The following is a 26,647-nucleotide window of genomic DNA, read 5'->3' on the forward strand; positions in this document are numbered from 1 at the left end:
GTGGGGACCCCCTTGGTGTTTCCGCTCTCTCTCAATGCCCATTCTTTGTGGGTTCCTGGTTCTCTGCGGGTTCTTTCCTGCTGAAGACAATTCTCTTCCTCTCCCAGTCCCCAAGACTGGGGGGTTAAGCTCAGGGCTCCAGTGGTTTGGGCCTCAGCCTCATGGGTGGAATGTGCCTGCCACCCCCAGGCTAGACGAGGGGGCAGAGGGTCAGGGTGGGCATTCGTTGTGCCGCTTTTGAGCTTTGTGGGCCAGAGCTGGGTGTAGGGCTGGACAATGAGCCTCCTCTTCCTTGAAAGAAGGAATTTTGGCTGAGACAATAGGGCCCTGTCTGCTCTGGCATGGGGGGTGGTGGCTGACTCAATTCTGTTCCCCCTAAGCCGTAACAAATGTCATCAAGAGAGGGGGGCAGTTTTCCCCTTGGTGCCCTGGGCTGCCCCCCTGCCCCTTTGTGACGACTTGCCCTTCTAGCTTTCCTCAGCTGATCTTGCTTTTTCTTCCATAACCTGAACGGCTTTGTTCCCTGCAGCTGGTTCTCTCCCTGCCCCCTAACTCTCCCCTAGTCTGTGTTGGGTTCAAGGGGGTACTGGTGGTGTTACAAGAGCTCATAGCTTCTGATTTGGGGAGTCCAGAAATAGGGGCCTCAGAGGGTTGGAAAGATACTTCTAGGGAGCCCTTTGCTGGGGTGGGGATGAGGGTAGTGGGACTTGACCCTACTGAGCTGACCCTGCTGGAGCTAAGGAGGAGGCTTGTGGGAGGGGGCAGGAATGGGAGGACTCTCTGGCCCAGCCCCTCCTCTCCTTCTTAGCCTGCCAGGCCCACCCACCAGTCTGAGCTGCTTCTGCTGAGGCTGGTCTGCCTGAAGCCTCCCAGGAGAAAGAAGCCAGGTGGGAATGGAGAGACAGAGGAAGGCAGGTGTGGAGAGAATTTCAAATGGGGAAAGAGTGGGGTTTACTCAGAGACTTAGGGTGGGCATGAGTTGAGGGGTGTTTTGTTGGAGCAAGGGATGTGCATTTAGGGCATATGTGATGGTGTGGGTATATGAGGGGAATAGCAGTGTGTGAAAGGTGTGGAGCTTCCAGGTGCTTGGTTTGTGTGTATGGTGTGAGGGTATATGGCTAGGGTTTTTTTGTTTTTGTTTTTTGTTTTTTTTTTTTTGAGACGGAGTCTTGCTCTGTTGCCCAGGCTAGAGTGCAGTGGCACGATCTTGGTTCACTGCAACCTCTGCCTCCTGGGTTCAAGTGATTCTCCTGCCTCAGCCTCCCGAGTAGCTGGGATTACAGGCGTCCACCACCGCGCCTGGCTAATTTTTTGTATCTTTAGTAGAGATGGGGTTTCACCATCTTGGCCAGGCTGGTCTTGAACTCCTGACCTCATGATCCACCCACCTCAGCCTCCCAAAGTGCTGGGATTACAGGTGTAAGCCACTGCGCCCGACCAGCTAGGGTTTTGAAGGTATGAAGTTATAAGAGGGCATGTTAAAGACAGGAGGGTTGGCTGGGCACGGTGGCTCACACCTGTAATCCCAGCACTTTGGGAGGCCAAGGCGGGTGGATCACCTGAAGTCGGGAGTTCGAGACCAGCCTGACCAACATGGAGAAACCCCGTCTCTACTAAAAATACAAAACAAAATTAGCCGGGCATGGTGGCAGGCACCTGTAGTCCCAGCTACTCGGGAGGCTGAGGCAGGAGAATGGCATGAACCCAGGAGGCGGAGCTTGCAGCAAGCTGAGATCGCACCACTGCACTCCAGCCAGGGTGACAGAGCGAGACTCCGTCTCAAAACAAACAAAACAAAACAAAATTAGCCAGGCGTGGTGGTGCATTCCTGTAATCCCAGCTATTTGGGAGGGTGAGGCAGGAGAATCACTTGAACCCGGGAGGCGGAGGTTGCGGTGAGGCAAGAACATGCCATTGCACTCCAGCCTGGGCAGTAAGAGCGAAACTCCTTCTCAAAAAAAAAAAAAGACAGGAGGGTCATAAGGGGAGGGTTGACTGTGTGTCCCTCCACGTTGTGCAGAGGGGATTAGAAGTAAGTAGGTTAGAGGGGAGGTGGAGGGAGTGTGCTGGGGTGTGAGCTTTTGTGATGCTGAAAGGTCATGATATGCTAAGACTAGGATAGCGTTGGGTTGTACACACAGGTGTAGGCAATCCTGGTGGCTAGTATGTAAAAGTGAATGTCCTGACTCCCTTAGAGGGTACCTGCAGAGTGCCCTTGGAGGGGCTAGTGCTGGAGAAATTAATAGGAGAGGGGACGGGCATCCATTAACCTTTTCTTGCCTGCAGCCTGTAGGGTCCAGCATCAAAGCGAATCATGGGGTCCAGGGCTGAGCTGTGCACTCTTTTAGGCGGATTCTCCTTCCTCCTGCTACTGATATCAGGCGAGGGGGCCAAGGGTGGATCCCTCAGAGAGAGGTGACAACAGAGGGGGTGGGGTCCGGGGTGAGCTCTTCTCCGGAGCCTTCTGTTGGGGGTGGGGCTTCACAGGAGGCAAAACATGACTGAAAGTTTAGAATGGGGGTGAGAGGCTGTCATCTGGAGGGAGAGCGGGGCCTCAATATCCTCTTGAGGGAAGTGGGACTCCTGGCTCCCCAGGGCCTGGCCTACTCAATCTCTCCCACCTCATCCTCTGGCATGGACGCAGTCAGGGAGTCTGCTCCAAGCAGACACTGGTGGTCCCGCTCCGCTACAACGAGTCCTACAGCCAACCAGTGTACAAGCCCTACCTGACCTTGTGCGCTGGGAGGCGCATCTGCAGCACTTACAGGTGAGGGATGGGGAGATGGGACGCCAAGAACCCCGACCAGGACCCGTACTCAGGGTCCTGAGCCAGGCGCTGTGTTCCAGGACCATGTACCGCGTTATGTGGCGGGAGGTGAGGCGGGAGGTTCAGCAGACCCATGCAGTGTGCTGCCAGGGCTGGAAGAAGCGGCACCCGGGGGCGCTCACCTGTGAAGGTGAGGCTGGGTCTTCTGGGCCTTGCGGGAGGCGCGCCCCACGGAGCTGGGGAGCTGGGTCGTTGGTTCGAATCTGAACCCCACTTCCTCTGTCCGCAGCCATCTGCGCCAAGCCTTGCCTGAACGGAGGCGTCTGTGTTAGGCCTGACCAGTGCGAGTGCGCCCCCGGCTGGGGAGGGAAGCACTGTCATGTGGGTGAGTCAGCTTGTCCTCCCCTCCTACCCAGGTGCTTGCCCCCGCCCCCTCTCTTAGCCCCTTCCTTTTTTCGGTAACTAGACGTGGATGAATGTAGGACCAGCATCACCCTCTGCTCGCACCGTTGTTTTAATACGGCAGGCAGCTTCACCTGCGGCTGCCCCCACGACCTAGTGCTAGGCCTGGACGGGCGCACCTGCATGGAGGGGTCCCCAGAGCCCCCAACCAGTGCCAGCATACTCAGCGTGGCCGGTGAGTGGGCCAGGAGTACGGGCCACCGGGGGGACTCGGGACAGGCATCCGGGCTCGGGCAGTGGTCAGGCTCTTGGTCTCCTTTGTCCCTAGTTCGAGACGCGGAAAAAGATGAGCGCGCTCTGAAGCAGGAGATTCAGGAGCTGCGAGGGCGCCTGGAGCGGCTGGAGCAGGTGAGTCAAGCCTGCTAGGTGGGGTGAGGCCAAACTTCACTGTCAATACCCTGAGGCATCTCTTCCTTTCTAGTGGGCCGGTCAGGCTGGGGCCTGGGTCAGAGCGGTGCTGCCCATGCCGCCTGAAGAGCTGCAGCCAGAACAGGTGGCTGAGCTCTGGGGCCGGGGTGACCGGATCGAATCTCTCAGCGACCAGGTGCTGCTGCTGGAGGAGAGGCTAGGTGCCTGTGAGTCCTCACGCTCCTCCTACCTTGACTTCTATTCCCCAGCTTTCCCCAAGACCCCTCCCCATTCAGGCATTCCCTCTTTTCTCCAAGCCCCTCTCCAACATTCACTATCCTCATGTCTCTCCACTTCACCATCGTTCTCTTCTGAAATCCTGTCCCCAGCCCAATAGTTTCACTTATTGTTTGGTGAGAGTGGCAGTGTAGCCCACTCCAGGCTGACCACAGCCACTGTGTCTGCCATGTCATTAACCAGGCTCCTGTGAGGACAACAGCCTGGGCCTCGGCGTCAATCATTGATAAGAAGCCTCTACAGCACCCCTGCCCCCTAATTTATACAGAAACCGGACCCACTAATCCTCTGGGATTGGCCGACTGTGAGCTGCAGATAAAGCTATCAGCCACCAAAGAGCAATGAACAATGGAAACTTCAGAGAGCTGAAGAAAGGGGGAGGCCTGTGTTCTTGGCCCACCCCTGAGTCTTCTGGCTGGGGGCAGGTTGCCTGGGCAAGAACTGCTTCTTCAATTCCTTAACAAATGCAACCACCAAGCACCCAGATCTCTCTCTCTCTTTATTTTCAGTTTTTTGCTGTTATCCAGTAATTAATAAAAACTAACCACGCAAAACTGGGTCCCACCCTCTCCTTTTGCTCCCAGCCTACCTCCCCAGTTGTGGGAACAGGTCTGGAGTGAGAGGCAGGGAGTGGCTAATGCCACCAGGAAGAAATGAAAACTGGCTCAGAGAGGGGGAAGCCTCAACAGAAAAAGAAATAAATTAAAAGCCCTCCTATCCCCTCCAGCCAGGGTTCGTTCCTTTCCCCAACTCCCCAGGGGGCAGAAGTGAGTGCAGCACCTGATGTCTGCTTCTTCCCCTTGTGTCTGGTGAGATGGTGCAGCAGGGCTGCAGGGGGCTGGGTGGGGTCATGTCCACTGAAGAACTGTACCATGGGGACAGAAAACCAGAAATGTGGAGACTGAACTGGTATCCCAGAGAGTGCACGACCCTGGGCATCTGGGCAAGGGCAGGCATGAGACCTCTGAATTAGAAGGGTCCAGCCCCCACTGACGGGAGGCTACACTGGGAGGGAAGGTGAAGATGCTGAGGAAAGCTCCCAGGGTGAGCCTGGGAGTGCTTCAGGTATCAACTTCCAGCCAGAGGGCGAGAAGTCCTCCTCACAAATGGATGAGTCCATTGAATCCATGGACTTTGGAGTAGGGGGAATTTGTTCCAAAGAATGGATGAGTCCACTGGCCAATGTGGGGTAAAGGGGTAGAGAAGACCACACAGGAAGACTCCACTGGGGATGGAATGTTCCCCACCCTTGTGTAGGCTGAGTCACTGGAGATGAGGGGGAGGCAACTGTCCCACAGATAAGACAGTAGGAGGTGGGGGTCAAGAGTGGAGACTGCACCGAGGCAAGAGTCCATGGATGGGGCCAAGAGGGGGCAGGAGTGGCGCTGTATCCACATTCACTTCAGAAGTTGAAGATTCCAAAGAGGAGAATAAGTGGGGAGAGGGGAGACAAGGAAGAGGGTTTGGCCCTGCTTCAGGGCCCACTGGGTGGGTAGGTGTGGGGAGGAAGATGGGGACAGATGGGAGGAGAGCTCAGAGCCAGGGTTCACCCACCCCCCCCAGGCTTCTTCAGATAGTCACCACCACCCCGGCCATCAGTGGAGATTTCCCGGAAAACAGTGAGCATGGAGTGCCGGACTCTGTCAGCCAGAGATGGGACGTCATCTGGTGTCAGCCCTTCCGTGGGCACTGGGGGCAGCACCCGCACCTGACATTGTCCTGGGGTAAGGGGAGCACCATCATGGCCTGTCCACCCAGGTCTTTGCCCACAGGTGGGGCCCAGCTTTCGAGTGATACTCTTCCTCAACCTTTCAGTTCTCTTCCCCCAACCCTGGACAACCATCCCTGGGCTTGCCAGCTGCCACTTCTGAGGCCCTTCTCCTATACAAAGCCTTCTCCAATCCCCAGTTCAGACATCTCCTCAGCACCCCTCCAGCCCCCCTCCTCTGGGTTTGGCATTTACTGCTGAATGAGTGTTATTCATTACAGCTTTGTGCACACAGGCCTTATCTTTCCTGTTAAGATTGGTAATAGCCTCTCTTGGTGGGACCAAGTGCTACCCATCTGGCAGGGTATGGTGGGTGCTTGGTAAAGACTTATTGGCTGATGTGGGGTTAGACTAGATGACTGTGTAGACATCTCATGGCTCTGACACTGAATGATCCCCCTGCCTCACAGGGATGTCCTCCCAGCCTCTCTGGACACACCCTACCCCAGAACTGCTCAAAGCCCTCACCCGAGGTGAAGCGACGCTCCTTCTTGCAGTAGAAGTCTTGGTAGGAGGACATGACTATGGGGACAATGGGAACCTGGGGAAGGGGTAAAGCAGGTCAGTCCACAGCTCTCTTCTGAGACTCCTACAATAAGCCCCTGCCCAGAGATGAGGGAATGGTGGGGGTTGGCAGCTGAGTAGCAGAACGAGGAGCAGTAGTCACCTGGGCCTGCACTGCAAGATGGAAGGCGCCACGTTTGAAGGGCAGCATGGAGCCATTGTGGTTTCTCGTTCCCTCAGGAAACACCCAGACCCTCACCTGGGGGAGAAAGAGGGTCAAGGAAGACAAATACATATGGAGGAGTCAGAGTAGGTGTGATGTTATAATGGGACCTTTGAGGCCCACTGGCCCTGCATATCAGTTTATTTACAACTGTTCTACTCTCTATCCCTCCAATCCCCCATTTCCCCAGGATGACTCACGTCCTGGGTGAGCAGGGTCTGGGCGACCTCAGACATGACACTGATGGCATCCCCCGTGCGCTTCCGGTCGATGAAGATGACTCCTGCCAGCCAGCAGGCCAGCCCGGCAGAGCCAGCCCACAGTAGCTCGCGCTTGGCAATGGGCACACAGCGGCCTGGCAGTACTTCCATCATCCCTTGGGCAGGGTGGGGGTGGGTGAGGATCGGGGTGGAGGCAGAGTGTCACAGAAGGCAACCCATCTCACCCAGATCATCACCCACTCTGCTAGGGACTGGAGGTGAAGGAGGAGACTAGGCGGTGGGGGGGGCCCCAAGTGAAGGAAAGGGTGACCAAAAGTATATGTACCCTGCTTATGAGGGCAGTTCTACCCAGGGAATGAAGGCCTGAGCAGGAGGCAAGGGGGCAATGTCCCAGAGGAAGGGGAATTGAGGATCTCTAGGAGAAGATATTCTAGGGAAGGTTCCAGGAGGGGAGGCATGGCTGGGGGAGGTGTGCCCTGTGGTGGGGTCTCACCAAGCAGATCGAGAGAGCTCTGGTGGTTGGAGACAACAACATAGGGCTGCGAGGGAGGGAAGTGGTGAGCCCCTCGCACCTCCACTCGGATCCCGTACAGGTATTTGATGTGGAGCAGCATTAGACGCAAGATCCTGTGGGGTCATGGCAAGGGGTCCCAGTGGGATCCATTGATGTCCATCTGCATGCCTCAGCTCCCCCCACCCTACTGTCTTTCTGACCACCTTTGCAGTCCTCTCCCCATTCCCTGTCTCTGGTCTCTCTCAGTCTTTTCTACACACACCATGCCCCCTTCCCCCAATCCACTACTCACTTTGTACCCCTATGTTCCCTCATTGCCCAAGACCCCTTGCCCCTCACTTCATGTTCTCGACGTTGCGTCCTCGCACGGCACACACAGGGATGGCAAGCACAGCCAGGAAGAGGATCCAGCCATTGTAGAAGGCCATCTTGAAGAAGTACTTGGCACTGGGGCTGCAGAACCACAGGGTGGGCAGCAGGAAGAGCAGCAGCAGGAAGAGCAGCAGCAGCAGCATCCATGCCCCTGGCCACAAATCCATTCTGGCCACCTGCAGGGGATGGGGCAAGGGACAATCATCCTGGTTTCTGGAGGAGAGTGGGGTAGGCAAGGCACAGAAGGCAGGGTTGGGGGCTGGTGCTATGAGGACAAGGGCTTGAGGCACAAACTGGGGCAGGGTTCTCATTGAAATCTTCCCAGGAAGGCTCTCTAGGATGAGGGTGGTGGAGATAGAACTCAGGACTGCTCTCCCACCCCTCTTCCCAAAGGCTCTGGATATATTCAGACAAGAGACAGAAGACACGGACATCTACAATTCACAGATACCTGATAATAAATGACAACAAGAATAATAGCTAACACTTGTAGCTGGTAAGGGTCTTATAATGGTCTATACTTGTGCTGTCCGAGAAAGCAGCCACCACCTACATGTGGCTACTTTGAATGCAGCCAATACTAGCTACTTGAAATGCAGCTAGTCTGAACTGAGATGTGCTGGAAATGTAAAATACACATCAGATTTCAAAGACTGAATAAAAAACAAAATGTAAGATATCCATTATTAATCTTTCATGCTGACTACATTTTGAAATTATAATCTTGGGCCGGGCGCGGTGGCTCACGCCTGTAATCCCAGCAATTTGGGAAGCCGAGGTGGGCGGATCACGAGGTCAGGAGTTCAGGACCAGCCTGACCAACATGGTGAAACCCCGTCTCTACTAAAAATACAAAAATTAGCCGGGCCTGTTGGCGCATGCCTGTAATCCCAGCTACTCGGGAGGCTGAGGCAGGAGAATCGCTTCAATCTGGGAGGCGGAGGTTGCAGTGAGCCAAGATCACGCCACTGCACTCCAGCATGGGCAACAGAGTGAGACTCCGTCTCAAAAAAAAAAAAAAAAAAAAAAAAAGAAAAGAAATTATAATCTTTTGGATGTTATCAGATTCAAGAAAATATATTACTAAAATTAATTTCACTCTTTTTGCCTTGTAAAAATGTGGCTACCATAAAAAAATCACATTGTGGCTTGCATTGAATTTCTGTAGAACAGTACTGGTCTATACATTAAGTTAAACTCTTAAAATGATGCATACGATAGTCTAGAAAGTACTATTACTATTTACATTTTATAGGAAATAGGCCCAGAGAGGCTAAATAACTTACCTGAGGTCATACAGCTCCTAAACAGCAGTTTCTAGGTTAAATCTAAGCCGCCTGTGTTCCTAACCACTCTGTTACACTGACACTGGTATGTACTGCATATACATATACAAACACAGCACACAGCATATATGGTGATTGTGACAGAACACTCACAGCCATATACCCAGGGGCCAAATGGCAAGAATAAAAGTTTGTGTCACTAATGCCAACAGACACACAGTCATACAAAGACTAACATGTTCACACACAGACACAAATTTATAATTACACCCAGTGACAGATAAAAAAATGTAAATGCATAACTAGAAAAATCCCTCTCCACCCAGGCAGCTCCCCCATTCCTAGGTAAACTTATGGACATACCTGGAATAGCTACAAAAACCAATCCTACCTCCAGACAGGCAAACGAGTCCTACTACCCTTTCCCTTCCTTCTAGTGACACTTTGCGTGGGCAGGTACAGGGTGTGAGGCCTCACCAAGTGAACAAAGGAGGGAATGGAGTAAAGGTGACCTAACAGCACTTGCCCTGGGAGACGAAAGGGCTCAAGAGGAAGAGAGGCAGGAACACAGAACCTGCGTTCTAGGTTCTTCCTCCTTCCTCCACTCTGCCCCACTGTTGGGGGCAGGGTAACAATTCACAAAAAGGGTGTTCAGGCAAATACCTGTCATTCCTACTGAGGCCACAGGCACTGTCTTCCCATGACGGGAAGGGCTATGCTCAAAGGTAAGCCTATTGCCAAGCGAGAAGGTAACAGGCAACAGAGGAAACAGGAGACCCTGCCAGTTGGAATACCGTAGGCTTTCTGAGCTGCTCCATCCCACTGCCCCTACAAGTTCAGAACAGCATCATTTCTCCCCTAAACTATGTGGAGTAGGCTCCCCGCTCCCTCCAATCCATCTTCCACGTAGCAACCACAGAGATTTTTCTGTTAGCACAAATTTTTCTGAAACACAGAGCATTTCCCTGTCTTGCCTAAAGGCTCTTCTTGACAAGTTGACTTCTGCTTACATCTTCGACCACATCCTCACAAAACTCTTTTTCTTCCAGTCAAACTGATTCACTTCAGTTCCTCAGACACCATGATCTTTCATGCTTCCACACCTTGAACATGCTGTTCCCTTTGGCTGGAATGCCCGCCTCTTCTCCTGCCTCACACAGCTCAGTGTCACCTTTTGGAGGGCTGCCTGAACCACTCCAGGCCTGTGCTTTCATTACACTTTTATCTTGATCAGTGGGTCTCGAAGTATAGAAATGCAAATTATTAGACTTCACTCCAGATCTACCGAATCACAAATTCTGGGCATTAGGTCCAGCAATCTATTTTTCTTTTTCTCACTCTGTCACTCAGGCTGGTTTTGAACTCCTGACCTCACGCGATCCTCCTGCCTCAGCCTTCCAAACTGTTGGGATTACAGGTGTGAGCCATCGTGGCTGGCTAGCAATCTGTATTTTAACAAGCCCTCTGGTGAGTCTGATGTGCGCTTGAATTTAAGAACCACTGATCTTGACAACACACTATGTGTTAACTGGCATTTCTGTTTCCCTCCTTAGGCTGTAAGCAGCTTAAGGACAGGGACTCCGTCTTACCTCCAATGCCAGGACAATAGGAGATGGAGTAGGTGCTCAATAAACACTTGCTGAACAGATTCTAAGGCTGTATACACACCCACAGAGCCACAATTAATGACAGAGATGGCGGTTCTGATCACAAATTAGATAGTTATCCTCTTGAGTAGAACTGACTACTAAAAGAAAAGTCACTGAGAAAGTAACGAACACACCAAACCTAATGGTAACCGACTCTGAATAGATACATGCAATACATGGCCATAATGAAGGCAGAGTAACAATAATCAGGAAGAGGTCATCTCACAAGAGTAATGTACAGAATGGGATCAACACACCACAGGGAAAGATGCTGCTCTCATCAAATGTGTGCCAACAGTGCAAAGAATGGAGGATAATGTCCATAAATAAATACCAACAATGAGGTTCACAGCAGGGTTGACCCTGTGACATGCATTGAGCTCATGGACACAGACTGTACACAGCCACTGGAAAGATAATGCTTGTGTAGAGAGGTATGGGCCAGGGAGGTCACCAAGGTAAGGCATGCAGGGATGGTTCTTTGCAGACCTGGAGACCCAGTTACCTTCTTCTCTTAACACCTGATATTAAGTGACCCTCTTTGGAGAACAAAACTCCAAGGATTTAGAAATGCAATGGAGGGCCAAATTTAATGAGCATACGGCTCACAAAATATACTGATGACAAATTTATAACACACATCCTATGGTCCTGTTACATCAGTGTATCGTGCAAAGGCGCATACACATGTGTTCTGTGAACTGTGACTGGGAAAACACAGCAAACAGGCCAATTCAGTCAGACATGAGAGTGTGGGCTATTCAGCCAAGCCACGGGATCCCACACATGAAGACTACTGCAAATGGTAGGACCATGGACATGTCAGCCAAAGCAAAATAAGGTATATAACCTTCACATGCTGAAATAAACATGCCAAAACATAAAACGTGCAAGTAACATGAAACTATAGAACAGGTGCAATATATGAAAACTCACACACATGCGGTACTTGAACATGTCAAAACTGGATGTGAGACATGGACACAGGGATGGAAAATGGGCAATTCTGATAGAAAATAACACACCATTTCTACACAGCCTATGGATAGCATTGGGGCAACCTAGTTGCACACAAGCCATTAAACATGTCAAAGGCACACAGACTCAATGTAGAAAACATGGCTCCCATAAGGCATTTGTGTGTCAGTAAGGGTCTAGCAGTGTGGAAGGCCACTGAGAAACAAGAGGTACTGTGCCTAGATGGAAACAGAGGCGCCTAAGGGTATTCCTAAGAGGCAAATTCTGCTGGCCTTCTCCCCTCACGACCCTTCAAGAGTCATGTGGGGTCAAAGGGCAAGAAAAGGAATTGGGGAAGGTGTAGGGAATTCCCGCTCCAGGATTCCCTGTGCACACTCCCAGTCCCAAATTCACAAGGGTTTCCATTTCTCCTCCCTCCCGTGTCTCTTTCATCCTTCCTCCCTCTCAGGTCCCCTCTCCTATCCCCAGCAACCCTCTTCCCAGTCGGCCCCTCTCCTTTCCCCAGCAACCCTCTCCCCCAGTCGGCCCTCCCAGACCCAATCTCTCCCCTTCCCCTCATCCTAGTCGCTTTCAGCACCCTCTTCCCTCCTCCTCCCATCCCTTTCCCGCCCACACCTCAGTGGGGTAGGGGGCCTGGGGGGCTGGCCCCCTCCCCAGCCAGGCTGCGGCAGCGGTGGTGGCGGATGGCTGTGTCTCTGTCTCTGTCGGGGTGTCGGTGCCAAGGGGGCGACGGGATTTGGGGGTGTCCTAGCCCCGGCCGATGGAGGGGAGGTGGGAGTGGGAGGTTGGGCCCATAGCGGTAGGAATGGTGGGGGGCTGTCCCCCCAGCACCCTCCCTCCCTCCCTGCTGTCTCTCTGAGGGTTGGGGCTGCTGCTGCCGCTATTCCCCCGCCACCCCTCCCCAACGCCTGCTGGTTTCCGGGGCCGGCCAGGAAGTGGAGGGCGGTGATGGGCAGCCTGTTTTGCCAATCGTCTCCCAGAAACTCAGACATCTCCTCCCCACATCTACCAGTGTCCTCTTGCGAGCCCCGCCCCAGGGCTCTCCCTCGGTCTTTGCCCCCATCTCTGGCTCCAGCTGCATCTTTTTTTTCTCTCCCTTTCAGCTCTGGATCCCCTGGTGCTGTATTCCTCCTTCGGCACATTCCTTCCTTTATTCTCCATCAGCTCTCTTTTAACTGCCACTTTTACTAGGTCTCTTTTTTTCTCAACTCCGGTTATCTGCTGCTTATTCCCCCCAACTATTCTTAAGGACCCCTTTTCCCGTACCCATTCAATTCTAAACATTTATCAAGCATCTACCTACCATATGACAAGCATTAAGTTCACCTCTCTTCTTTTTCTCTCCAGGACTTCATCTCACTCCATCTCACTCTCCAGTCCTCTGGTCCGGTTTCCTTTGCCCTTTGTCCCTCACTATCTCCCAGCAGTCCAGTTCCCCCCTCCACCTGCCTTCTCTAGCCTTTAAAGAGAAGAGATCTCTTTGGCCTTATCCCTGACCCTTTCCTTTTCCATGCTCTTTTACCTCTGTACTTTTTCTTTCCTACTTCCTTCCTATCAGTCTCCTTACTTGCCCAAGCTGAGACAACCCCTTCTCACAACATACAATATGGGTACATCTTTTCTTCCAATGGAAATTTGGCTTCAGGGGTGCTTTCTAGAAAAACAAAAAGTGAGGAAGAATGCCGATTCCTCTGCAATGAGGGTGCCTCCTTAATTTGGTAGCCATGTATCTAGTTTTCCACCCCCTCTTCTCTTCCTCCACTCCCATTATCCCTTTACTAGGATCATTCCATCACTTCACTCTCCTTCATTTCCATCTTTCCCTCGCAATATCTTCCTTCCTAAACCTCAAGTTTCCTGAATCCTCATCTGCCCCAGTCCTTCTTTACGCAACTGCTAACTTCTCATCTTTCCTTACTCTTGAGTCACATGGGATCTTTTATCAATGTCCCACCTCTAGCCACACCTTTACCCTGCATGAGTTTACATGCCCTCGGGAAGAGGACTGGTAGTGGGAGGACTGTTACCTAATTCTGCTCCTTTGGTCACAGTGAGGGTCAGTGATTGTAGGAGAAGCCCAAACTCCCCGGGGTCCAACCCGGGAAGAAGACCCTATTTCTGATGGGCAAATTATAAGGAGGAAAGGGCGGGTCTAACCTCCGCGGGTCTCCTTAAAAGGGGCGGGCTTTGCCCCTTTTGCACCACTCACAAAGGGGTTGAGCCCAGAGCTTTCCTGCTCTGAAGATTTAAAACGGAGTTGAAGTCAATCCTGTTCTACTCTGTGTACAACGTTAAGAAAGGGGTGGGCCTTTAGTTCAGTTTTGCTCTGTAAATCACCTAATGCGGGGAGGGCTGAGTCGTCCAGCCGAATGAGTTGGGTTAACACCAGCGCCGCAGATCGATGTTCGCACTATCCAAACGTCGGGCTAATCCCAGTTCTGCTCCCTTAACTAAAAGGGAGGGGCAGACCCAAGTTCTGCTCTCTACGTCACCAAAGGAGGTTGGAGCCATTTTGAACCCTGCGACCCTAGTGTTTTCCCTCTTTTCCTAGCTCTTCGCCGTCTTTCCCGAGGTCGGCCAATCAGGGGAAAAGGAAAAGGCCCAATCAGCAGAAAGTCCACAGCTGAAGGACCCGGATGAAGCGAGCCTAGGACTTTGAAGTGCAAGCCTCGCCAATTGTAGAGCAGTCACCATGGCGACAAGATGGGGTGAAGAGGTGGAACAAGAGACGGTTCAACCCTCACAGGATTGGCCAACCCCCGTCCCGCCGCGTGCTGCGCAGGCGCGTTTTACCTAACCACCATTTTCCGTCAAGTTCTAGCCAATGAGTTGCTTTGGAGCCATGCGCTCCAAAGTCCAATAGCAATCCGGACATTCTCTGAAAGAGGAAGCGAAGGAAAGAAAGGGGCTTATAGTGGGCGAGGTCTATAGGTAGTCCCGAGCAAATTGCTTATGGCTTTGGTTATGACTGACAACTACTCAGACGAATAAAGCCCTCCTTGGCCAGGCGACAGGGTGTAGCGAGTTATTACCAATCCCTTGGCATTGCACATTGACTTAGACCGTATCAGCCAATAGCCATTGTGCGAAGGCAGGACTGCACTAACCTTTTCCCGCCCCTACCCTTTGGGCCAATCCTTTCTTTTGAATTCTTTGTGACTGGCAGGCATTCAGACCAATAGTGATTAGGAAACCTTGGAGCCTGCCCAACGATCGTGGGCAGGAGGTGGTTTCTGGTTTGTTGGGGCGTGTGTATGTGTATTTGGGGGTACTGAAGGGTACGTGGGGCGAAACAAAACCGACCATGGCAGCAGCGGAGGAGGAGGACGGGGGCCCCGAAGGGCCAAATCGCGAGCGGGGCGGGGCGGGCGCGACCTTCGAATGTAATATATGTTTGGAGACTGCTCGGGAAGCTGTGGTCAGTGTGTGTGGCCACCTGTACTGGTGAGAATCGAGGAGGGGGGCGGAAGGCGGTGGGTCTCGCTTATATACTGGAGAGGCTAGGAGCGAATAATCATACAGTCATACAGATAATCGGAGGGCACGTTCCCATAGGTGAAGCCCGACAGGAGACATAAGACTTTGCTGGTATGTGTGGGTGGGAGTATAACGGTCGAGATCTGTGGAAAGAAAGGTCTTAGGAATCAGGGGGCATGTGATGTGCTGAGAAGAGAAGGTGGGGCGGGGATTGGCGGGACAATGTGAGACCCGAGCCACCTTACCCCAGAGAAGTGAGGGGTCTTAGCTGTGCAGGTGGAAACAAATGAGACACAAAGGTTAAGGGAGGCACGCATCAATTGAGTCGGGGAGAACCAGGAAATATGGATCACATTCAGATGAGATCTGGGAGGGGGCAGGTATAAGGGCACTGTGGAGAGGCAGACTTGAAAAGTTAAAGGGTCGTAAAGATAGGGACATTATTGAGCTTGAAAGTGAGTAATGGGGGAATGTGCTAGTAAAGGGGTTTGGTTTGGAGTGATGGGGTTGGGGTTGAAAAGAGGAGACCCGGAAAGAGGTGGCTGAAGGGAATTAGAAATTAACTTGAAAGGCAGAAAAGAGAGGGCACGAAAATTTGTATGTGTTTGTTGGGGAGAGGAGAAAGGAGAGGGTTGAGTGTGTTGAGGATGGACAGAGCTTTAGGTGTTGGAAGATCAGACAAGCAGGAAGGCCAAATTGGCTGGCATGGTAGAGGTTGCAGAAAATCTGAAAAGCAACAGCAGGTTGCTTGGGAAGAGGGGTGAGATGGGATTCTGCGAAGTCTAGGGTCTGTGTCTCTCTTTTCTGTAGCTAGTTTGACCTTTTTTTTTCCCCCCCATCCAGTTGGCCATGTCTTCATCAGGTGCGTACTCAGGAGATGAAGAGGGAAACGGGGAGGTCTGAGGAGCTGGAAGACCCTCTTGTATACTGGAAACCACTCTTTTTCTCCCCAGTGGCTGGAGACACGGCCAGAACGGCAAGAGTGTCCAGTATGTAAAGCTGGGATCAGCAGAGAGAAGGTTGTCCCGCTTTATGGGCGAGGGAGCCAGAAGCCCCAGGATCCCAGGTGAGAGACTGGAGGTGTTGCTTAGGGAAGATTGAAGGCTTCTGCCCTTGGAAAACGGTGTGGAAGATGAGAGGAGAAAATTCCCTGTTAACTTTCTCTCTCCACTTCCTCAGATTAAAAACTCCACCCCGCCCCCAGGGCCAGAGACCAGCTCCAGAGAGCAGAGGGGTGAGTCTTCTTGTCCAGTTGTGTCCCTTCCTTGACAGATTTGCCGGCTTCCCATCTGACTTTTTCCGCCTCCCTAGGGATTCCAGCCATTTGGTGATACCGGGGGCTTCCACTTCTCATTTGGTGTTGGTGCTTTTCCCTTTGGCTTTTTCACCACCGTCTTCAATGCACATGAGCCCTTCCGCCGGGGTACAGGTAAGAGTCACACTCAGCTCCCATCAGGGAGCCCTGTGAATCCCCTCAGGGCCCCTCCCAGCCTAGGAGCATATGCTTCCACAGCTTTCCTCTCTCCCACAGGTGTGGATCTGGGACAGGGTCACCCGACCTCCAGCTGGCAGGATTCCCTCTTCCTGTTTCTCGCCATCTTCTTCTTTTTTTGGCTGCTCAGTATTTGAGCTATGTCTCCTTCCTGCCCACCTCTAGCCAGAGGAGAATCAGTATTGGGGGGTCCCTGCTGACCCTTCCTTACTCCTGGACCCCCTTGACTCCTATATTTCTGTTGGCTAAGGCCAGCCCTGGACATTCTCCAGGAAGGCCTGGGGAGGAGGAGTGAAGTCTGTGCATAGATGGGAGAGCCTTCTGCTCAGAAGCTCACTCAGTAACGTTGTAATTCTCTGCCCTGGGGAAGGAGGATGGATTGAGAGAATGTCTTTCTCCTCTCCTAAGTCTTTGCTTTCCCTGATTTCTTGATTTGATCTTGAAAGGTGGGCAAAGTTCCCTCTGACTCTTCCCCTACTCCCCATCTTATTGATTTAATTTAATTTTTCACTCCCCAGAGTCTAATATGGATTCTGACTCTTAAGTGCTTCCTCCCCCTCACTACCTCCTTTAATACAAATTCAATAAAAAAGGTGAAATATATTGATGGGATCTCTTCCCAAGTTCGCCCCCCCACCCGCCCGACAGAACCATCTTCTCCCCAGCTAGAGTAGATGTTTGGTGTAGTATGGTGAAGTGTGGGGGTGAGTCCCTTTCCTTCAGGGCCCTCAAGGGTGTAGGGGTGAGGTTGTCTCTCACACACACACACACACACAGACACAGACACACAAGAGCAAGATGTGTCAGGTATTTAATCATCATTGTGGGGGGGTTCTGGTTGTAGAAGAAAGCTTGGCAAGGTGGGGTTATACAGGAGAGAGATTATACAGGAGAGAGTTGGTCTGAGGCCAGAACAGTTCAAGGGAAAAAAAAAGGGAGCTGATGGATGGGATCTGTCTGTGGGCCCCTCAAGGCCCTCCAGTACTACTCTCGCCTGCCTCAGGTTCCTCCGACTGATTCAGTTCTGCATGCTCCTCCTCTTCCTCCTGGTTTTCTGGGGCCTTCCTGAGGAGGAAGATTGGGGGGAATGCGGCACGTTGTCATTCCACCCCCCCACCCCTCTTCGCTTGCTGCCTGGAAGCCCTAGGTCTGAGGGGTCTGGCTTTCTCCACTCACCTCTCCTCTCCTTGGCGTCGCCGCCTTTGCCACAAGATGACCCCAATGAGCAGGGCGGCTGTCCCTAGGCCTCCCAGGATCCCCAGGGCCAGGGCTAGAGTTCCCAGCCCTGATCCTCCCACAGAGCCTGTACAGAGACAGGGAAAATTGAGAGCACAGCCCCCACCACTCACCATTCCTTTCTTGTTGACCATCCCCCCAGTCACATGTGTTGGGGGCTATCTTCTGCTTCCCTGCCTTTATCAAACCCCTCACCTGCAGTTGGCCCCTCCTCGCCTGGTTCTGGAAGACAAAGTTGGATCCAGTCAGAAAGGAAGACTTTGGGTTGAGAGAGGGTTATTTAGTGAGAGCCCCAGTGGAGTCTTTCCCTTTCTTTTTTTTTTGAGATGGAGTTTCGCTTTTGTTGCCCAGGCTGGCATGCAATGGTGCGATCTTGGCTCACCGCAATCTGCGCCTCCTGGGTTCAAGCACTTCTCCTGCCTCAGCCTCTCAAGTAGCTGGCCTCCCAAGTAGCTGGGATTACAGGCATGCGCCACCATGCCTGGCTAATTTTGTATTTTTAGTAGAAATGGGGTTTCTCCATGTTGGTCAGGCTGGTCTCGCACTCCCTACCTCAGGTGATCTGCCCACCTCAGCCTCCCAAAGTGTTGGGATTACAGGCGTGAGCCACCGTGCCCAGCCATCTTTCCCCTTTTTTAGTTCAGAGGGAAGAAAGGAGAGGCTTGGCTGCTCTCTTGGCAGAATTTGGGTGGGGCAGGGGAGGCTTGGGTGTGGGTGCACGGAGGGAGAGGTGGGGTGGCTCTTGGGGATAAGGCCAAAATTGGGCAGGAAATTAGAGCCTGTGCTGTCCTGTACCCTAGTCCCAGGGTCTGTAGGGCTTGGGGAGAGGTCTCACCGATGATGCTGATGCTGACAGCACGGCTTTCCTGGGGCCCGTGGCTGGGATGGGTGGCCACACAGCTGTAGGTTCCCTGGTCCTGAGGCCCTGTCTCAGGGAGGATCAGCACAGGGCTGGGGGGAAGGGGCAAGGGCACACCCTGGTGGGGGAAGGGGAGAGGAGACTATTTCAAAACCCTTGTCTTTTTGTCTCCACATCTTCAGATACCCTTTCTTCCTCCTCAGCTCCTAGCCTGCCTTTCCCTCGTTAGCCCTCTGCCCTCCCTGTTGCTAGTTATGGTTCACCCTAACTCCCAGCCCCTCTCTCCAGGTCACTCACATCCTTCATCCAGTGGATTTGAGGAGAGGACTGGGCAGGGACTTCACAGGTCAGGGTTACGCTTCCACCAGGAGCTACTGCTCCACCTTCTGGCTCCACCACCAATTGGACCTCCTCCAGCGGCACAGGCTCTGGGAGTTGGAAAGGTTATGAGGTGGAGAGTTACACTTGTGAGTGATCCCAGTGGCCATGGGCTTGACTCCCTCTTTCCCTAAGGGTCAGACTTCCAGAACGTGCTCACGTGAGCTTGGGACCCTCCCCACCTCTGCTCACCCCAGACACGGGGCTGGATGGGGGCTGTGTGCAAGGCCCGGTGTCGGGGAAGGCCTGGGCTGAAGCTACAGGAGAAGGTGGGACGGGAATCTCCTCCCCGGGCTGGGGTCACCATTAGCTCCGACTGCAGTGTGAAGAGCCCTGTCTCAGGGTGTCTCCTGGTCTGTTCCTTCACAGATACTCCTATGATGGGAGGATAAGACAAAGTATCCCAGGGTGGGTGTGGGAGTGAGATCAGGGAGAAGGCAGCTTGGGGGGCACCTTAGGACTCACCCTTCTCATTAGGCACCAGGGGCTTCCCATCCAAGTGCCAGCTAAGAGTCCCTGCAGGGTAGCTTCCCTCTGACACACATGTCCCCACCTGGGGAAAGAGTGGTGACCTCAGAATCCTTTGAAAATGAGAGATGCCGCACACCCACACCCACACACACTCGCCTCCTGTTCACAGGACCGTTTTCTACTTCTGCTTTCTTCCACTACCTTATTGGGAACACCAGCCATGAGTTCAGAGGCAGAATCTACAATTTCTGGCTTCCCAGGAATCTCTGAAGGAGGAAAAATCCAGTCAGAGGCTTTAATTGTGAAGGTTCTCAAACTGTGTGTGTGGAAATGGGGCCAGTGGAAGTCAGAGGCCCTCATGGGCCAAGGCTGGGGTTGAAGGCTTTTTCTTAGATAAGAGGGGGGCCTTGGAGAAGACCCTGGAATTCTTACGGTAGACACGGACTCGGTAGTTGGACTTGGTCTCCTTTCCATTCCTGTTCATTGCCTGGCACCGGAAAATCCCCTCATCCTGGATCCCGACAGCGGGAAGGAAGAGGGAGCCGTTGGGAAGGACACGAGCCACACTATCCCAGGGGCCTCCTCCCTGGGGAGACAGGACCTTCCAAGCTTCTGTCCGGTCTGTGTTCTAGAAGCAGAGAAGCGGGGCCTAAACAGCGCAAGGCCTTTGGGAAAGGACTGTGAGGCAGAGTGACGGGGATCCAAATCATTGCTGGTCTCCCTGGAAGTTGGGAGCCTGCAACAGGGGCCCCGCTTACCAGTTTCCATTTCAGCCGCTGGGGTGGTTTCTTCGGGGCCCCCTTACACTTCAGCACCAGTGGCTCGCCAATCCGGGCTGTGATGTTTTGAGCACCTACTACTGCCCCTGGGAGATAACACCATGGTAGACGGGCAGGAAGGGAATGAGGGCTAACAAAATTTGGACAGGGTGGGTGAGGGACCTTGAAAAGCAGTTCCTCGGGTTCTGGGAAAAGTTCTAGGACGATTGGGGTGTGGGGTTAAAGTGCTTTCTGCAGGGAGGGTCAGTGGGGTGGGGGGAGTGGCTCACCCCACAGACTGAGGACCAGCACCCAGGTTCCAACCGCTGTTCCGGCTGCCATCCTGCTTCCTTCCAGGCTGCTGGCTCTGTCTGCCCCTCTCCCTGCTGTGGCCTCCGCCCTAGGTGGGGCCTGCACCCTCTCCAGCCCCCATCTTTCAGTCATCTTGTCACAGGGAATGCTAGGAATTCATGCCTTTGGGACAAGAGTCCTTCAGGTACTAGAGAAATAATTATCACCCCACCCCTGGGCACTACCAGCCTCAGTACAGTCACTTCCCTGGGGGATGGGTAGTGTACCCTCTAGGGTCTCATTCCCTCAGAGCCCCCGATCCTATTTATTTCATCAGTCCATCAGGGCTGCCTGGTGACCCACTGGAGCCCCATCTTGACTGGGCAAGGTTGCATCAATAGGGTTCAGGCCAGACTGTTGTTTGCAAGGGTGCAATTGGGCCTGCATCGTGAAGGCAAGGCTGGGGAACAGGAGAGACACCTGTTTGGAGTTTCGTGAAAGAAAATCATTTTTTTTTTCTGGGGTTTCTCATGTTTTTTGAAAAAAATTCTCAACTAAACCCAGGGAAAAAAGAAATTTCTTTATTTAAAACTGCATTTTGTTTTTTTTCTGTGAAACTACACAAGCTTACAAGTGAGGAGAGAACTGCCCCTGGCCCATGCCTCCCACCCTCCCACCCATCACACTTCTAACCTGTCCCCAGTCCTGCCCGGATCTTTAATGGGAGGGGTTCCCCACTCTGACAGTCTTGTAAAATCCTGAGAATGTCTAAGGGGATCAGATGGTAGGGTTCAGGGCTGAGGATGGGACAGTGTTGATGTTACTTTTCCCCCATATCTGGCTTTTTGCAACCTCCTCCCTCTCCCTACCCCTTGGTTTTGGTGTGACAAAAAGATACCTCATTTCTGGGGAAATTGAGGAAGATACAAATACAAGCACCCCAACCCATATTTAACATATTTGGCGATAACTCCCTTTCCATTCTTCCCCCTCCAATTTTCAAATAGTAGTTTAAAAAAAAATTAAAGACATGTCACTCACAGGGGAAGATGGCATCTTCAATTTCCTCAAAATTACTGAGTCCAGCCCTGCCCAAGGGTTGTGGGAAGAAGGGGGATAAGAGGCCAGCAGGGCAAGCCCTTCACTGCCTCCACATCAAATGCGGCAGAAACCTGCCTGCATGAACAAAGAACACCTAAGGGATTTTACAGGGCAAAGCTTGGTGCCCTGTAAAATTTACTTCCTGATGGACAGGCCTGGAGCCAGGGGGGGCCTCTTTACCAGTTCTGTTTGTCCCCCTTTCTCTTACCAGGACCCCTTTGGCTATCACCCCTAATATGGGAAAGTAAGAAATAAAAAAAAAAAGACAAGAAATCAACATATTTATAAAAAAAAAACAAGCTACTTCCCCAAACTAAATTAAAAATTAAGAACCACCACCACCACCAACAAAAACAACAACAACAACAACAAAAAACAGATGGATCCCAGGGTTTCTTTTTCTTTCTTAAAAAAAAAAAAAGTTCAACCCCAAAGCCCAGTCAATAATTCCCTAAAGTAGCAGAAACTCCCTCCGAGGTAGATATCTGAGTCAGACACTCTCGTCCACCGAACGATTCTATTGGTTTAAGATGAGCTGCGTATGAGGTAAGTAAACCGTCTGGAGGGGCGGGGGTGGGGATGCATGGGGGCGTGGCCCATGTCATCTGTCCAGAAGTCATGTCCCCATTTTTGGCATCTCTGATTGGGCAGGGCTGGCGTCTCCACAGATTCCAGAGCATATAAGTGGGGTGGGGAAGGGAAAGTGGGGGAGCCCAGAGAGAGAAACAGAATAGTTGCAAGTGGGAGTATGTGTGTGTGAGGTGTGGGAGAGGGAGAGAGAAAGACAGAGGAGAAAAAGGGGTCTGAGAAATAGGTTTCTGGGTATGTGTATGTTTCTGTGTAAGAAAGAAAGCGGGAGAGGAAAAAGATGGAAAAAAGGGAGAGACAGACCCCACACTCCCCTTAGAGGCCCCATTCTTCCTGCCATGTAATTAGCACCCCCAGCACAGAGAGTCTCATTAGGGAGGGGATGACCCCATTGGCCCTTCTCTGTCTTGTGCTTCTCCTGTATTGGGGTTTGTCCTCTGGAAGCCTGCGTCCTCTTCAAGAGTCGCCTTGTGAGAGCCCCCACCCCTGTGACCCTGAGGGGCAAGATCAGTTGGAGGTATCAGAGTGAACACTCCCTGGTCCCTCCGTTGGGGATGTCACTGAAGAGGGGGTCACAGCCTCCTGCCAGCTGCCATTTGCCTGAAAGGAGAGACAGAGTACAGAAAACAGAGAAGGCCCTGGGAACCCTGTGTGGGCACAACATTACTAGGAAAAATGCCCCTCTGTCCTGTGAGAACTGGACAGAGAGGGGCTTCAGGATCCACTCACCCTCATTTCCCGTGGGCTGTACATCTGGCCTCCCCCGAGGTTATCCCCATAGCCCCCTGGCCCCATCGAATGTCGGAGTGATTCCACCTGCAGGCAGCAGAGGAAGGTATGACACTGAAGAGAAGCCTCAGAGGAAAGAGGTCTTGTATCCTAAAGTAGGGGAAATGGAATTGGGGAAAGCCCTACTCGAGAGGAGGGCTTTCTGACCTGGGAAGCAGAATAGGAATCTCCGTTGAGCCCAGGCATCCCCAGAAACATGTCTCCAGATCCTGAGAGATTGAAAGAGCCGCCAGAGCCTTGAGGGGGCGGAGAGGGAAGAGTGTAATAGAGCCCGTGATGGTAGAAAGAGGATGAACCACAACTCTCAGCTCTTGTGGGGACATGCTACTATACTCCAATTATCCACAAAATAACATTCCAACACACAGAAAGAGCAGGCTGTTCCTTCACCTTCCACGGCCACCCGTGGGAAGAAAGGCAGAACTAAGATCACTAGAATGGCCTCTGTCCCCTGACATCTCCAGCCTATCTCAGCTCGGTCCCTCTCACCCCAAAAGGCCCCCTCTCTGCTATGATCCTGCCTAGATAGGAAGTGGGAACAAAAGCAGGAAGTATGCAAAACAGTCAGCCGGGGTGACAGTGGGATCCACCTGCAGAGGAAGGGGGTGTCGGGGAGCTGGTGCGGCTGTGGCCCCCCTGGGTGACTGACACGGCGGTCTTGACGGCATAGATGTTTGCCTCCTCTTGGAACTTTCCGATGTTTTTCTTATAGCGAATCCTCTTGTTGCCAAACCAGTTGGAGACCTGTGGGGCAGAAAGGAGGGTCGGGTAGAAACATTTGCCTCTGAAGTCCTTCACTGAATAAGATATGAGTGAGAACATTTTTTTTTTGCTTCCTGGTCTCACTATGCTGTTGCCCAGGCTGGTCTCCAACTCAAGTGATCCTCCCACTTCAGCCTCCCTAGTAGCTGGGATTACAGGAACACACCACTGCACCTAGCTGAGATGTGTGCACTTTGCCTGACAACTCCTCCCGAAACCTCCATAATTACCTGAGACACGGTGATGCCACACTTCTTGGCAAGCTCCTCCTTGGCCTCCTCACTAGGATATGGGTTACTCAGGTGGGAGTAGAAATACTCATTTAGGACCTCAGTGGCCTGTTTGCTGAAGTTACGGCGCTTTCGTCTACAGAGGAGGGAGAAGAGTGGTGAGGAGGATGTTGATGTCCTGGCAGGGCTGTCACATGGCATGACCCGAGTCACCATTGTCATGGAGTACCATGTTGTGCAGCATGGCAGCTCAGGGTCTTGGAAAGGAATGGGAAGGAGCCCAGTGCTGGGGGCCAGCCTGGGGTCCCTGGGCCCACCTGGCATCCAGGAAACGGGAGCGTAGGATCATCACAGCCTCGCAGGTGCTCTGCTTCAGCTGCATCTGGATGGCGCTGAACTTTCGATGGATGATGCTCACCATGCGTTCCATCTCTTTGGGGGCCACGGGCCTGGTGCGGCTCTGCTCTCTCAGCAGGTTCATGACATGGGTCGTGAACTCATTACATGCCTGTAGTGGGGGCCAGTGGGCCGGTGAGGAGGAGCCCTTTGGCCATGGGATTCCCCTGCAAGAGCCCCTCCCTCCACCCACCCAAGCCTCCTCTCCTTACCTGCTCATACTTCTCCAGCTCCGAGTGGTATATGTGACGGATCTGGGCAAGTTTGCTGCGATAGTCCGAGTGTTCGATGGAGTTGTCAGGGGACACGCTGCCCCCAGAGGCTGCAGCGGCTGCAGCTGCTGCTGCTGAGCCGCCCCCTTTCTCAGGCCCAGCCACACCCTCTGCCAGAAGCATGTTGTCCAAGCGCATCAGCTGTGGGTCCACCGGCTCCTCCTCCTGGGAGCTCCGAATGCTGAGGCCTAGCATGCAGGCGAGTGGACTTAGGGACCCAGAGACCCTGATACCCAGTGCTCTGTCCTCCTGGTGCTTCCTGGAGAGCCAAGTTCCCAGGCTTTGGTTCCTTCCCCAGTCCCCCTGACTCCTCCCTTTCCTCAGGGCCCCAAGTTGTCACACTCTAGCCCTATAGTGAACAGGGTTCTGTTCCCAGAGTTGAGCAATCGGGGCGGGGGGGCCCACATACCGGTTTTCTCCTTGATTTCACACAGGACACTAAAGAGAGCAGGCTTCATTCGGTGGCAGTTTAGGGCGTGTTTCCTTGGGAGGAGTGGGAGTGGGGAAAGAGAAAAGTTGAGGAGCTAGAGAAACAGAGCAGGGGGCTTGAGAACAAGGAGGGAGGAGGGTCAATCTGCGGAGGGAGGAAGCGGATTGGGGGTGGAATGGAGTTGGGGAGGGGAGTTCTTGGGAAAAGATCAACTCCCAGAGCATGGGGAAGCTGTTCGGCTTCAGGGAGACACAGGGAAGATGCAGGCAGCAGGCTAAAGGCTGGGGGCTTTGGGAGATGGTCTAGAAAGGTATGAGGAGGAATCTGGGAGTGGATGGAGAAAGGAAAGCGACTTGGTAGGTTTCAGAGGGAGAGAGACAGAGGCTGGGGTTGAGAAGAGTCAGAGTTTGAGGTGGCAGAGCGGGGCTGGGGGTGCCGAGCTAACTGGGGAGATCAGTGTAGGGTGTATGAAGGGGTCCTGGGGCTGAGCAGGTGGGAAGCTTTGATGCACCTAGTGTCTGGCTGAGCAGTGGAGAGGAGCTTTAGGGGCTCTGGAGAGGATGTGGAGGTCTCCACATCTGGAGAGAATGAGGGGGCTGGGTGGAGAGTTAGGGGAGAATATAACATAGCCCAAGAACAGTTTCTTAGTCTGGGAGCCAGAGGGGGCTCCCGGAGATGGGGCTGTTCCAGGGGAGTGCGGGGGTCAGCAAAAGGTTAGGAGTGGGGAGCGGGGCCACCGGGGGTTCCCTCTGTGAAGGTTTCAGGGCCTGGGGGTGAAGGGAGGTTTGAGAGGGATCACTTTTCTAATGAGCTCCCAAGAATAAGGAGAGAAGAGAGCTGTTGGATCCTGGAGAGGGCCCTGGAGTTGGGGGGGCTCCCAGAAGATTCACAGCATGTGAACAGGGTTTGCTGGGTCTGTGTGGGGTCCCGGGGTGGGGGCACTCACTTGGCCTGGGCCTCGTCCAGGCTCTGGTCGGTGATGGTCATTATCTGCTGCAGAATGTCCCCGATGTCTTGCTTCCCTCGGCCTCCCGGGACCCCCCCGCTACCCCCACCGGGGTCTCCGCCACCGGGAGGCTCGCCAGGGCCCCCAGGCTCCCCACTCACCAATCCCAGGCCCCCCCGGCCCCCGCCTGGAGGGGGCGGCCCCAGTAGCCGCTCGTCCATAGCTGGGGGGGGGCCCTGAGGCCCCCTCCCTGCTCCGCCCCTCCCCCCGCCTGGTTACTTCTCCCCCCAAACTCGCTGGGGCCGCTGCTCCCTCCGCCCCAACCCCCGCCCGTCTGCCCCCGGCTCCCGGCTCTCCTGGGGGTTCACCCCGGCACTGAAGGGAGACCCGGGGTACCGGCTGGGCCCCCCACAGGAGACCCCGGCCCCCGGCGGCGGAGAAAATGGAGCCGAAGAGAGAGAGGAGGCCCAAGCGGGGGTGTGTGTGAGAGAGAGGGAGGAGGGAGGAGGGAGAAGGGGGGGGAGCGAGGGAGGGAGGCTGGGGGAGGGGAGCCGGGGAGGAAGAGGAGGGGAGAAGAGAGGAGGAACAGGGAGGAGCTGGGGGCGGAGAGAGAGACACAGAAACAGAGGAACTGAGACCGAGTGGAGGAGGGGAGAGGGGAGAGGGAAGAGGGGATGAGGGGAGGAGATGGGCCATCTGAAAAATACGGGAAAGCCCCCTGGCTGGACTTCCGCGGCCTAGGAGTGGGGCCGTGTTGGCGGCTGGGGGCGTCTGCCACCTGG

The 26,647-nt window shown here is 53.5% G+C and overlaps 5 protein-coding genes across 18 annotated transcripts; 2 read left to right on the forward strand and 3 right to left on the reverse strand.

Annotated features, from left to right (window-relative positions):
- Positions 1 to 37: 37 nt before the first annotated feature.
- On the forward strand, positions 38 to 5,017 carry EGFL8 (EGF like domain multiple 8). Its single transcript, XM_054493214.2, has 9 exons — positions 38 to 887; positions 2,287 to 2,415; positions 2,645 to 2,767; positions 2,848 to 2,957; positions 3,057 to 3,152; positions 3,234 to 3,404; positions 3,498 to 3,577; positions 3,651 to 3,804; positions 4,058 to 5,017. The coding sequence occupies exons 2-9, from the start codon at positions 2,315 to 2,317 to the stop codon at positions 4,099 to 4,101; spliced, it is 879 nt and encodes a 292-aa protein (XP_054349189.2). The 5' UTR covers positions 38 to 887; positions 2,287 to 2,314; the 3' UTR covers positions 4,102 to 5,017.
- Positions 4,361 to 14,393, reverse strand: AGPAT1 (1-acylglycerol-3-phosphate O-acyltransferase 1). 3 transcript variants are annotated; one of them, XM_054493216.2, is made up of 7 exons: positions 12,693 to 14,393; positions 7,444 to 7,652; positions 7,084 to 7,217; positions 6,570 to 6,745; positions 6,310 to 6,405; positions 6,111 to 6,183; positions 4,361 to 5,593 (listed from the first exon to the last, which is right to left on the reverse strand). In XM_054493216.2, exons 1-7 carry the CDS (start codon positions 12,693 to 12,695, stop codon positions 5,421 to 5,423), a joined length of 864 nt encoding a protein of 287 aa, XP_054349191.1. In that variant the 5' UTR covers positions 12,696 to 14,393; the 3' UTR covers positions 4,361 to 5,420. The 3 variants fall into 3 exon arrangements, with proteins under 3 accessions (XP_054349191.1, XP_054349193.1, XP_054349192.1); XM_054493218.2 differs by lacking the exon at positions 12,693 to 14,393 and adding an exon at positions 12,005 to 12,135; XM_054493217.2 differs by lacking the exon at positions 12,693 to 14,393 and adding an exon at positions 8,763 to 8,873.
- A 55-nt stretch (positions 14,394 to 14,448) lies between these two features.
- RNF5 (ring finger protein 5) lies at positions 14,449 to 16,961 on the forward strand. 3 transcript variants are annotated; one of them, XM_054493234.2, is made up of 6 exons: positions 14,449 to 14,833; positions 15,710 to 15,728; positions 15,820 to 15,932; positions 16,046 to 16,100; positions 16,178 to 16,295; positions 16,398 to 16,961. In XM_054493234.2, the coding sequence occupies exons 1-6, from the start codon at positions 14,694 to 14,696 to the stop codon at positions 16,493 to 16,495; spliced, it is 543 nt and encodes a 180-aa protein (XP_054349209.1). In that variant the 5' UTR covers positions 14,449 to 14,693; the 3' UTR covers positions 16,496 to 16,961. The 3 variants fall into 3 exon arrangements, with proteins under 3 accessions (XP_054349209.1, XP_063522149.1, XP_054349210.1); XM_054493235.2 differs by lacking the exon at positions 15,710 to 15,728 and having other exon boundaries at positions 14,594 to 14,833; XM_063666079.1 differs by having other exon boundaries at positions 14,513 to 14,833; positions 16,046 to 16,961.
- Positions 16,962 to 17,152: 191 nt separating this feature from the next.
- On the reverse strand, positions 17,153 to 20,617 carry AGER (advanced glycosylation end-product specific receptor). 9 transcript variants are annotated; one of them, XR_010126683.1, is made up of 11 exons: positions 20,351 to 20,617; positions 20,061 to 20,167; positions 19,735 to 19,930; positions 19,504 to 19,568; positions 19,297 to 19,384; positions 19,024 to 19,206; positions 18,751 to 18,881; positions 18,430 to 18,519; positions 17,790 to 17,816; positions 17,535 to 17,661; positions 17,153 to 17,423 (listed from the first exon to the last, which is right to left on the reverse strand). XR_010126683.1 is itself a non-coding variant. In XM_054493226.2 (11 exons), the coding sequence occupies exons 1-11, from the start codon at positions 20,502 to 20,504 to the stop codon at positions 17,327 to 17,329; spliced, it is 1,200 nt and encodes a 399-aa protein (XP_054349201.2). In that variant the 5' UTR covers positions 20,505 to 20,617; the 3' UTR covers positions 17,153 to 17,326. The 9 variants fall into 9 exon arrangements, 7 of the variants coding, with proteins under 7 accessions (XP_054349201.2, XP_054349200.2, XP_054349199.2 ...); XR_010126682.1 differs by having other exon boundaries at positions 19,459 to 19,568; XM_054493226.2 differs by having other exon boundaries at positions 18,430 to 18,571; positions 19,735 to 19,813.
- Positions 20,618 to 20,916: 299 nt separating this feature from the next.
- On the reverse strand, positions 20,917 to 26,374 carry PBX2 (PBX homeobox 2). Of its 2 annotated transcripts, XM_054493229.2 has the most exons (9): positions 25,866 to 26,374; positions 24,899 to 24,972; positions 24,430 to 24,677; positions 24,139 to 24,329; positions 23,822 to 23,957; positions 23,420 to 23,573; positions 22,977 to 23,065; positions 22,770 to 22,856; positions 20,917 to 22,640 (listed from the first exon to the last, which is right to left on the reverse strand). In XM_054493229.2, the coding sequence occupies exons 1-9, from the start codon at positions 26,084 to 26,086 to the stop codon at positions 22,548 to 22,550; spliced, it is 1,293 nt and encodes a 430-aa protein (XP_054349204.1). In that variant the 5' UTR covers positions 26,087 to 26,374; the 3' UTR covers positions 20,917 to 22,547. The 2 variants fall into 2 exon arrangements, with proteins under 2 accessions (XP_054349204.1, XP_063522143.1); XM_063666073.1 differs by lacking the exon at positions 22,977 to 23,065 and having other exon boundaries at positions 22,612 to 22,640; positions 25,866 to 26,365.
- Positions 26,375 to 26,647: the final 273 nt, after the last annotated feature.

The sequence above is a fragment of the Pongo pygmaeus genome, chromosome 5 (genome assembly GCF_028885625.2).
Source record: "Pongo pygmaeus isolate AG05252 chromosome 5, NHGRI_mPonPyg2-v2.0_pri, whole genome shotgun sequence".
NCBI classification, from domain to species: Eukaryota; Metazoa; Chordata; class Mammalia; order Primates; family Hominidae; genus Pongo; species Pongo pygmaeus.